This window comes from Hipposideros armiger, unplaced genomic scaffold (genome assembly GCF_001890085.2).
Source record: "Hipposideros armiger isolate ML-2016 unplaced genomic scaffold, ASM189008v1 scaffold_592, whole genome shotgun sequence".
NCBI lineage: Eukaryota > Metazoa > Chordata > Mammalia > Chiroptera > Hipposideridae > Hipposideros > Hipposideros armiger.
This window is the reverse complement of record NW_017731942.1, coordinates 191,049-202,610: the sequence shown is the minus strand read 5'-3', so window position 1 is coordinate 202,610 and position 11,562 is coordinate 191,049. Positions and strand designations below refer to the sequence as shown.

General features: G+C 43.3%; 1 protein-coding gene across 7 annotated transcripts in view; it reads right to left on the bottom strand.

Moving 5' to 3' along the window:
- SAP130 (Sin3A associated protein 130) overlaps positions 1-10,086 on the bottom strand; it is a 93,819-nt gene extending 83,733 nt beyond the window's left edge. For 3 of the 7 annotated variants that reach the window (XM_019624553.1, XM_019624556.1, XM_019624554.1), the window contains exons 1-2: positions 9,072-9,246; positions 8,170-8,287 (exon numbers count right to left, since the gene is read on the bottom strand). In XM_019624553.1, coding sequence (XP_019480098.1) covers positions 8,170-8,287; positions 9,072-9,143 — 190 coding nt within the window. In that variant the 5' untranslated portion in view covers positions 9,144-9,246. Of the gene's footprint in view, positions 1-8,169; positions 8,337-9,071; positions 9,247-9,887 lie in introns of those variants that run through there. The other 4 variants (XM_019624557.1, XM_019624559.1, XM_019624558.1 and 1 more) reach the window with 3 other exon arrangements.
- Positions 10,087-11,562: the final 1,476 nt, after the last annotated feature.

The following is an 11,562-nucleotide window of genomic DNA, read 5'->3' as shown; positions in this document are numbered from 1 at the left end:
GCGAGTGAGCATAAAATTTTTGTAAGCAAATTTCTCAGTCCAAATCCCTACAGAGTGAACACAGCAACCTCTATTATTATTGCAATCCACACACCCTTTGAGGCTCAATAATTCCACTTGCAGGAATGTGTCCTATAGATACATATGTGTCAAATGAGTTATGTACAGGTTATTTGTTTCAGCATTTTTATACTAGTAAAGAAAGTGAAAAAAAAAAAACATGCCCATCAACAGGAGACTGGCTATATAAATTACGATATAGTCCCACAACAGACTGCTGTGCAACTATAAAAATAAAACGAGGAAGACTTTTAGGTACTCTTATGGAAAACTTAAAATATACAAGGTGCCAAAAAAATGTATACACATTTTAAGAAAGGAAAAAACTTAAAATTGTAATACTCAATATATACTGATAACAAAAGATAAATACAAGTCATGTGTATACATTTTTTTGGCACCCCCGGTGTATTATGGAAAAATATATAACATATGGATAAAAAAAGCAGGTAGAGAACTGTGAAAAAGTAAATAAAATGCAGACAAAACACACATGCATTTATATTTGTATATGGATAAAATATCTCCAAAAGCATTTTGCCTGCCTGAAGGGAAAAGTGGATGACCGGGGGACTGGAATGGGAGATACTTTTTACTGTATCCTTTTTTCATTTAGAATTCTGGACCATGAGAACATGTGACCTATTTAAAAATTAAGTTAAAAATCAAGGAACTAATGTAATGAAAGAAGCAAGTAAGTGAAAATATTAACTCATTCTTGTCCATTACTTTCCCAAAATAATATCATTATTTTTCTGAATAACGATTATACTTATGGAAAAAAATTTTAATTGTTTGGGAAACTATAAAAAAAGTAAAGCTCCTCCCAAAGGCATCAGCAGTTAATACTTCGGTACAACCTCAGATCCTTCTCACTTCTTTAATTTTGGGTGGGTTTTTACTTTTTTTAAAAAAAGGATTTTATTGGGGAATTGGGGGAAGGGGAACAGACAGGTAGACAAATTGCAGTTTTTGTTTTTCAGTCTAGTTGTGGAGGGCATCGCTTCACTGGCCCATGTTGGTATGATCATTGTGCTCTTCCCGGGTGGGGGCAATCGGTTGCCGGTCATTGGTTGGCTGCTCACAGCGGCTTCTGGCAGCTCACACCGGGTGCCGGTCGCTCACGCTAGCTGCCAGCCACTCACATAGCTCGCTGCAGCCTAAGCCGTCGCCGGCGACTCACAGCCGCCCAGCTCCAGGTCGAGCTGTTGTTCATCATCTTAGCTGTAGAGGGCGAGCGTCACTGGCCCTCAATTTAAGTTTATTTAACTTTTAATTGAACCTTCATAAAGACAAGTGCACAAATGTTAATTGTGCGGCTCAATGAACTTTCACAAAGTGAATACACCTAGGTAATCAGCACCCACCTCCAGAAACCCTCTGTTCTGCCCAATTCCAGTCCCTATCCCTTCCAAAGATACTAACTTCTAATACTATAGATTACTGTTGTTTATTTTTGAACTTGATATAAATAGACTCATAACAAATGTATAGCCCCGTTGTATCTTGTTTCTTTCACTTATAGGTATGAGCTTCATCCATGTTATTGCGCACAGCTACGGATCTTTCATCCTCAGTACGCCATTGCATGAATAAACCAAATTATTCACTTTATTGTTAACAGGCATTTACCTAGTTTTCTGTTTTTTTGCTATTAGAGTAGTGCTAGTAATATTCTTGCACATGTCTTTTGGTGAATATATGAAGTGTAATCAAACAATATGGTGAATGTTTAAATAAAAAATGTATTACAGTAAAAGACACATTGCCATTAATCGCCCTCAAAATACTTCCCCTTTCTTTTTTTTTTTTTTTTTAAAGATTTTATTGGGCAACTAGGGGAGAGAACAGTGCTGGGGAATCGGGGAAGGGGAACAGACAAGTTGCTGTCCTTTTGTCTAGCTGTGGAGGACGTTGCTTCACTGGCCCATGTTGGTATTGTGATCACTGCACTCTTCCCGGCTGAGGCAGATTAGTTGCTGGCCATTGACTGCATGGCTGCTCACAGCAGCTCACACCGGGTGCCTGCCACACACTGTAGCTTATGGCAGCTCCTGCAGTCTACGCCATCACTGGCGACTTTCGGCAGCCCAGCTCCAGGTCGAGCTGTTGTTCACCATCTTAGCTGTAGAGTCCACTGGCCCATGTGGGATCTGAATCAGAGGCCCTGCGGCTCAGAGCTTGCACTCCCAAGCCAACTCTTTAACAAGCCACTCGGCCTGCCCCACTTCCCCTTTATTTGAACACACTATCCTATCATTCTTGCCACTTTCTGAAGCAGTTCTGGAAGTCCTCTTTCATGAGTGTCTTTAGTTGCACTGTTGAAGCGAGGGAGAGTATTTTGAGGGATTAATGGCAATGTGTCTTTTACCGTAATAATTTTTTTTTTATTTAAACATTCACTATATTGTTTGATCACACCTAGTATGTCCCATTTCTATTGGATATATCTCTGGAAATGGAACTGCTGAGTAATATAGAATATATACTACAACATTTTAAAAATAATAAATGGAATTCCATTGTAGAAATGTATTATAGCTTTTTAAACCATTATATCATTGATGGGCTCTGGGGTTATTTCCAAATTTTTGCTATTAACAACAACTCTGGGATGAATGTCCATATGTACTTTTATTGAGTCCTTGTTCAATGATCTCCTCAGGGAAAAAATTTCTAGAAGTGCTCAGTGAAAAGACTGATGCATATTTAATATTTTGTTATATATTGACTTTTCTACCAGGTCAGATTTTTTTTTTTTAATTTTATTGGGGAACAGTGTGTTTCTCCAGGACCCATCAGCTCCAAGTCAAGTAATTGTCTTCAATCTAGTTGTGGAGGGCGCAGCTCCTTGGCCCATGTGGGAATTGAACCGGCAACCTGGTGTTATGAGCACTGCATCTAACCACCTGAGCTAATCAGATGCCCCAGTCAGGTCAGACTTTTTAAGTTTGATTTTTAAAACCACTTTATTGAGGTACAATTTACATATAGTAAAATGGCTACTCTAAGAGTAGTTTTCAATGATATATTTTTTCTTTTTAGCTGAGCCATCCTGCCACCTGTTGGCAGCTCAACAGCAGCTCAGCTCGGGCTGGGAATCAAACCAGCAACCCTGTTGCTCAGAGCCTGCACTCTTGAGTGACCTCTTAACCAACTGAGCCACTCAGCCAGCCACCCCTTTTTAAAATTTTTTAACTTTTTTTCAAACTTTCTCACCAACAACCTAGGAGCAGGATGGCTGGGTCAAATGATGAGTAAATGTTTAACTTCGTACGAAACTCCAAGTACTTCCCAAAGAAGTTGTATCATATTTTGTGCCCAGCAGCAGTGTATCAGAGTTCTAGTTGCTCATCATCACCAATTCCTGACACACACCCATTCTAGTGGGTGTGCAATGCGTACCTCACTGTGATTTTCAGTAGCATTTTCATAACTAGTAATGTTGAACTCCTTTTTATGTGATCATAGGCCACTTTCATAAGTATTTGCCTTTGTGAAGTGTATGTTTCCATCTTTTGTCAATTTCTAATCAGTTTTACTGAGGTACAACTTACACATGAAGGCCACTAATTCCTTGAGCAATCAGATAAATTTTCACAAAAGTACACAGTACTAGAACTACACAAGAATGATACAGAACATTTTCCATTACTCTAACCTTCATTCATGCCCCCTTTGCAGCAAATTCCCTTCCTCCCACACGTACTCCTTACAAACCATTGATCTGCCTTCTATCACTACAGCTTTGTCTTTTCTGGAATTGCATATAACCAGAATCATACACTATGTGGTTCTTTGTGCCTGGCTCTTCTCTGAGTATAATGTTGTTGAGGTTCATCCATATTGTTGTGTATACTGGTTAAATTTGTTCCTTTTTATTGCTGAATAGTATTCCATTGTATGGATAAATCAAACTTTGCTTATCTAGTCATCAGTTAATAAAATGTGGGTTGTTTTCCAGTTTTTGGTTATTATAAATAATGCTTCTATGAACACTGAAGTGTAAGTCTTTTTGTGTATGACATACATTTTCTTATCTTGGGTCAATACCCAGGAATAAGATTGCTGGATTATATGGTAAATTCACGTTTTATAAGGTACTGCCAAACTTTTCAAGAGTGGCTAGATTATTTGCCAACAATGTATGAGTTCTACTTGCCCCATAGACACATCAGAAATTGGCATTGTTCTTCTTAATTTTAATCATTCTCACTGTGGTTTTAATTTGCACTGCTCTGACAATTAATACTGTTGAGTATCTTTTAAATGCTTATTTGGCATTTAAATAGGGTCTTTGGTGAAGTGTCTTTTCAAATATTTTGCCCATTAAAAAATATCAGGCTGTTTGTGTTTTTTACTATTGAGTTACAAGAGTTCTTTATATACTCAGGATGCAAGTTCTTTGCAGATACGTTTATCGCAAATGTCTTCTGTCAGTCTGTGGCTTGCCTTTTTATTTTGCTAATGGTGTCTTTTGAAAAGCAGTCAATTTTAATTTTAATGATGTACAATGAATGTATCAGTTGTTTCTTTTACAGTGTTTTTTTGTAACCTAAGCAATTTTTGCTTACCCCAAGGTCACAAACACTTTCTCCAATGGTTTCTTTTAGGAGTTTTAAGTTTTATATTAAATCCATAATCATACATTTTGAGTTAATTTTTGTGTATTGGTGAAGATAAAGGTCAAGGTTAGTTTTTTTCCATATGAATATTCTGGTGTTCTAGCACTATTTTGTTGGAAAGACTATCATTTCCCTGTTGAATTACTCTACTTTTGTCAAAAATCAATTGGCCATTATGTGTGGGTCTATTTCTGGATCCCTTTCTTTGTTCCAATGATCTGTATTCCTATCTTTATGCCAAAATTAATGTCTTGATTACAGTAGCTTTACAGCAAGTCTTGAAGTAAGGTAGCAGAGTCTTCCAATTTTCTTTTCGTGGTCAAAATTACTTTGATATTCTAGGTCCTTTGGTTTCCCGTTAAATCTTAGATTCAGGCTGTTAATTTTTACAAAAGAGCCTACTAGGATTTTCATTAGGATTTCTTTGAATCTATAGATCCCTTTGGTAGAATTGATATCTTAAAAATACTGGGTTGTTTTGGAAGGCAACCAGTTACCTCTGGGGTTCAAAGCACAGGCTCATAACACCAAGGTTGCTGGTTGGATTCCCATATGGGCCAAGGAGCTGTGCCCTCCACAACTAGATTGAAGACAATTAACTTGACTTGGAGCTGATGGGTCCTGGAGAAACATACTGCCCCCCCTCCCCCCCAATATTGGATTTTCCAATCTATGAACATGACAGATCTTTCCATTTATTTAGGTCAGGGGTCAGCAAACTGTGGCTTCAGAGCCACATGCGGATCTTTGGGTACATTCTGTCTCAAAAGTTTGCTGACCCTTGATCTAGGTCTTTAATTTCTCTCAGCAATGTTTTACATAGTTTTCTAACTCAAGTCTTACAAATATTTTGTTAATTTGTCCCTAAGTTTTCTGTGTGTTTTATTTTAATGCCATTTAAAAAATTTCATTGTTCAGTGCTAGTATTTAAAAATAGAATTGATTTGGGCCAGCCGAGTGGTACGTTGGTTACGAGTTGGCTTGGGACGCCAGCTCTGAGCAGCAGGGCCCAGGTTCGGATCCCACATGAGGGCCAGTGATGCTGCGCCCTCTACAGCTCAGATGGTGAACGGCAGCTCAACCTGGAGCTTGGCGGCTATATGTCAACGGTGTAGGCTGCAGCCCCTGCTGCAGTGGGCTGCCGTGAGCTACTGTGAGTGGCTGGCAGCCGGCGTGAGCTGCCGTGAGCCGCCACAAGCGACTGCCTCACCTAGGAAGAGTGCAATGATAATACCAACTTGGGAGAGTGAAGCAACGTCCTCCACAACTAGACCAAAGAACAAAAAGACAGCAACTTGTCTGTTCCCCTCCCCCAATTCCCCAATAAAATCTTAAAAAAAGAATTGATTTTGGTATAGTAAACCTTTATCCTGCAACCATTATTAATTTCGTTTATTAGCTCTAACAGATTTTTCTTTTTTTAAGATTTTATTGGAGAATTGGGGGAGAGGAACAGCATTGGGGAATCGGGGAAGGAAAATAGACAAGTTGCTGTCTTTTTTGTTCTTCGGTCTAGTTGTGGAGGATGCCGCTTCACTGGCCCATGTTGGTGTTATGATCACTGAGCTCTTCCCAGTTGAGGCAGTTGGTCGCTGGCCACTGGACGGCCGCTCATGGCAGTTTTCGCCGGCTGCCGGCCACTCACGGTAACTCATGGCCCATGGCAGCCCCACTGCAGCCTACACTGTCCTCGGCCACTCACAGCAGCTGTTGTTCACCATCTGAGCTGTAGAAGGCACAGCATCACTGGCCCATGTGGGAACCGAACCAGCTGCCCTGCTGCTGAAAGCTCACGTTCCCAAGCCAACTCTTAACCAACTGAGCCACTAGGCCAGTCTCTTTAACAGCTTTTTACGAACAGTCTTTAATATTTTCTGCATACACGATCATGTTGTTTGTGAATAGAGACAGTTTTACTTCTGTCTTTCCATTATCAATTTATTTCCAACTTTCCCCAGTGTCCAGATTTTCCCTTAATTAAATTTTTAAGGGAAATGGACAAATTCATAACTTTCCCCCAAACCTATCTGTCCAGGAAGACTGATTTTTTTTTTTAATATCATTAAGATATAATGTTCTGACCATCTCCCGTTAAGCTCTTTTTGGAACCATTTATTACTTCTTTCCAAACATTTGATGTTCTCGATTTCAGTTTATTTTTACCAGAAAAGAATCTTGAAGCAGTAGTTAAGTGGTTGTAATCTATTCTTCTGAACTTTGAACATGTACCTGAAATCCTCATGTGCTTAGTATCCCAAGTTACTTCTTCTGATAAGAGCAATAGGAAGTATAAAAAGACATCTAACTGCTTACAGAAAACTTTTCTTTCTTTTTTTTGAGCCACTGATGAAAAAATACACTATTCAGAAATAAAATTATATACAATTTTAGTCTAAGTCAATGATTTCCTTCTTAACAAAATTTTGAGGGCAATTAATGCTGACTGACACCGTTTTAAATGGGCAGTTTTATTTTTTTGCAAAGAATAATGTTCCAAAATACTCCCCTTAGTTCTGCTCTTTCCAATTTTTCTGCTGTTAACGTATACCAAAGACAAAATAGTGTCAAAATATTTAAGGAACTTTAAGTGGCTTTACGAGAACTAGTTGACTACTACTTTGTGCATTACACTATAGCAAGCATAATACATACAAAGGTGCATGAGACAGACAAGCTCCTGGCCTTCATTGCAGGACGTTGCAGTGCCATCTTTTTACTAGCTATATATAGAGAAAGAGACTATTTGGAGTTCTCCAGCTTGCATATTGTAGGATGCTCGGCAGCATCCCAGGCCTCTAAATATCAGATGCCAATAGCAACTCCTAGCTGTGACTACCAGAAATGTAGTCAGACATTGCCAAATATTCCCTGGGAGGCAAAATCACATGCCACTGAGCACCACTGATCTATCACACTCCAATGGTCTACAACTAAAAACCAACCTGCACTTATGTGTATATATACTATTTTCAGCCTCTTTTCCTAGATAGTAAGGAAGGTAAGACCTATGTCTTACACTCCTTTGGGCTCCCTCATGGTATTTATGACCATACCTCTGGGCCTCATCTAAAAGAGAAGACATTAATACATTTAAAAAATAGCTCTTATGGGCCAGCCGAGTGGCTCAGTTGGTTAAGAGCTCGCTCAAGAGTCTGAGCAACAGGGTCCCCTGTTTGATTCACGGCCCGAGCTGATCTGCTACCAACAGGTGGCAGGATGGCTCAGCTAAAAAAAAAAAAAAAAAAAATAGCTGTTGCAGGCATGCTTACAATAACTTTCATGTATATTCTAGTACATGTGAATGAAATGATTAAAAAAGGAATGAAAAAGCCTTATTTAAACTAGAATTGCAATATTTCCTTTCTTTAAATTTAATAACCTAGTATTTACTAAAATCCCAGAAGGAATTTGCTTATTTTTAAATTAGAAAACTGACAATATTTTTAAAGCAGAAAGCAATACAGAAGAATGTCACATATCTCACCTGTAGCTGCTGGGTTTATCAAGCCTGCAGAACTAGTGTTCGCAATCTGTGAAGGAGCCTGGCTTAGCCCAGTGGAAGGAGTGCCTAACCGAGGAAACTGTTGAGAACTCATTTCCACCTGCAGTGCATACAGTCATATGGTTATTACTGGATTCTGAGATTAGAATCTATAATGAGAAATTAAAGCATCTTTAGTACCTGTAGCTTCCCTCAGAAAACCAAATGCAGCATCATTTATCTAAAACAATTACTCGTGATCAATATACAGTTCAGAAATGATCTAAATTCTTTAACTTTTGGATGGACATAGGTTTGATTAATAGCAAAATCGTTTATATGGTGTTGGGGGATACCATTACCCTCCATAAACACTTGTGTATTGCCACAATGAAAAAATCAATAGTGAATCCTGCACAACAGCCACACTACATTAACACAATACATATGTGTCTGTGTAAAGTGTTATGGCAAATGTCATGTTCCTTTGAAAGACTTAACCCTCACACCAAGGTGAACATTGTCATCAGCAAGTCACAGGAGGAATCGGGGAGATGTCCTGTCCTAAGAATCAGAAACCTTACATTAAAACCTGATCCAGAAAGAATTCTCAAATGCTTTTTCTGCATAGGCCACCATTTACTATATCCCTTCCCCCACCCCCAATCTTTCAGACCCCCAGTGAGCCAGAGGGATCCAAGATCTTCACTGCCTTCTCTAAAATCGACCCCCCACTTTCCCTCAGGGGCCAGGTTATGCCGATATACCCGATTCGCCAGCAACCCCACCCACCCCAGCTGAGACCAGAGAACACAGGTTTCCAGACACTTCGGGTCTCTGAGACTCCGTCTGGGGGCTGGGGACAGGCGTTCTGAGGAGCCCCAGGACAAGCAGAGTGCCTTTACCTGCAGCCGCCGCCCGCCGCCCGCCCCTCCCGCTTCCATCTCGCCGGGTTGTGGGTGCCGTGTAGGTCCCATTTCGGTGGCAGCGCAGGATTCCGGGGTCGCGGAGAGTACTCGTGCCGAGCGCGTTTCAGGCCCGCCGCTGTCCAGACCCTCGGCCTCGCTCACCCACCCACTGTTCTGTTCCAGTCCTCTTCCCCCAAACCTTCCCCTACCTCCCCCTCCCGCCCATTGGCCCCAAGACGGGCGCGTCACTCGAGGGCTGGTACCAATCCACCGCGGCCTGCGCGCTCTGGTACCACCCCACCCTCCCGCCGACTGCCAGCCAATCAGGCGCGAGCCTTGTCAGGGTAGCTCATACCCCTCGAGGTGGAACCAATGGCCGAAAAAGAACAGTGCTCCCGGCGAGAGGGGCGGAGAGCTGGGAGGCCCCGCCTCGGCCGGGGTCTAAAAGCGGCGGGCGCAGGGCCCGGATGTGGAGAGTCACTTTAAACTGCTCCAGAAGCCAAACTCTCGGGGTGCCCGCCCGCCCGCGCTCCCCGGCCGCTCTGCTTCCCCAACCAAGGCCCACGCCCGCCACGCCCCCACGCCCGAGCCAGCCCGACGTCTCTTCTTTCCTTGCCGTAGGACACCCGGCCTCTGCCACTGGCCCAACCGCCATGCCCAGCTTGCCACAGAGCCCAGGTCTAAGCCGCCGGAGACGCGGCACCGCTGCCCTTCCCCGGGGACGCGCAGCGCGACGGACGCTGCAGCTCGGTTTCGCCGCCCCGCCCCCTCGTCTCCTCCCCTCCCTCTCCCGGGCGCCCGTCCCGCCATTACCTGGGTACTGTGCCGAGTGGCCACCGCGCCGCCTCGAGCTCGCTCCTGTGCACTCCCCGCCTGTGGGGCCGATGTCCTCGGCTCCGGACCCGCCGCCGCCGCCGCCGCCGCCGGGGCGCGAGCACTCTGTCCCCCACCCCTCAGCACAGTGCCGCCGCTTCCGCCGCTGTAACGAGCCCCTCATCTATTGGCTGGAGCAGACCCCGCCCTCCTCCAGGAAAGCCAGTCACCGCTCAGTGTGAAAGAGGGAGCAGATAGGCCTGCCCCGCGGATCCGTGGACGCCTCAGGGAAATGTAGTCCCGGCGTCAGGAGTGCGGGCCTGGGCGGGGCCTCCCGGAGACAACGTCCGCCTTTGCAGTCTAGAGTTGGCTCTGGCGTTTCTCTTCGCGTAGTATAAAGATAATGGATCCCACCCTTTTGCCTCAGCTGACAGCGCTGGCTTTCATTTTCCCGAGGGAAGTGCGGCGCGGGAACAGGGTAATGGAGGCTGGCTGCAGCGGGGGAAAGGAGTCATAGCTGGGCCGGCCGAGGGTTTTCCTGATTAGGCTCGTTTCCCCGCGCTGCGAGTGGGACTTGATGTCACCACAGAAGGTCACGGACCGCAAAGCCTGAGCACCATGGGAGGAGCAGGATGCCGGTCTGGGGAGGCTATCGGGTTTGCCGGTCCCAGAGCCGAGCACACTCGGGTTAAAGCAGGCCGGCTCGGATAGTGGTTCCTGGCACAGGGCTCGGGCTCTGTGCACCTGTTCAGTCTTTCCAGTTGCAAAGAAGCGAAGGGGGATGGTGTTGATTTGTTGTTGTTTTGAGGGTTGAAAGGTCGGAGTTTATACACCTGTAGAAGTCTTAGCCAAAACTGCTGAAGCAAAATTTGTGTCTAATAATAAAGATTACGTTCCCCTCCTGCCTTCCCAAAGCAATAATTTAGACCAGGAGTTTTGTGCTTAATAAAGAAATAAACTGGCGTAAATCCCTTCTTTCTATCGAGCTCAGCTGTGTAAGATAACTGCTTGCTAGGATGAGTCTCAAATACCCATCCTCTTTCCTCAAGCTGTTTTCCTTTCTCACTTTCTTCCCTTATCAAATTTCTTCTGAAAGAAGAAATATACTCTAGCCTCCTCTCTCCTTAGGCAGTCTCCATCCTTGTTGGATTCTGCTCCTGCCACCCTTCTCAAAATGCTCCCTAAAAGTTGCCAGTGACCTACTCGACTTCACCCGGTGGTCCTTGGTTAGTTCTCATCTTGTCTAGCTTACTGATGGTAATTCCTCCTTAAAATGTTCTTCCCTTGGCCTCTATAACCACTCTCTCTCCTGGTTCTACTCTTATTCGTATCAACCCCCATTATTCCCCCTCCTTCACAGATACTGTATAGCATTTTTTAAGACTCCAACTCTCTTTTAATGCTATACTATCTTCCTAACTGGTTTAATGCACTCTCACACTTTCAAATATTCTTGAAAATGACTCAAAATTTTATCTACACGGCAACTCTCTTTGAGTTGCACACTGACAGTTCCACCTGCTGTACCAATCCATATATGTCTTACAAGTCCCTGGAATTTACCATATTGAACACCTTTATTGATTTGCCTCCTTTCTGTACTCCTGATTTCTGGGTTTTGTTAATGGCATCACCATCCTGTCTGCCTTTAGTTTATTCTTTTTTTTATTAAATT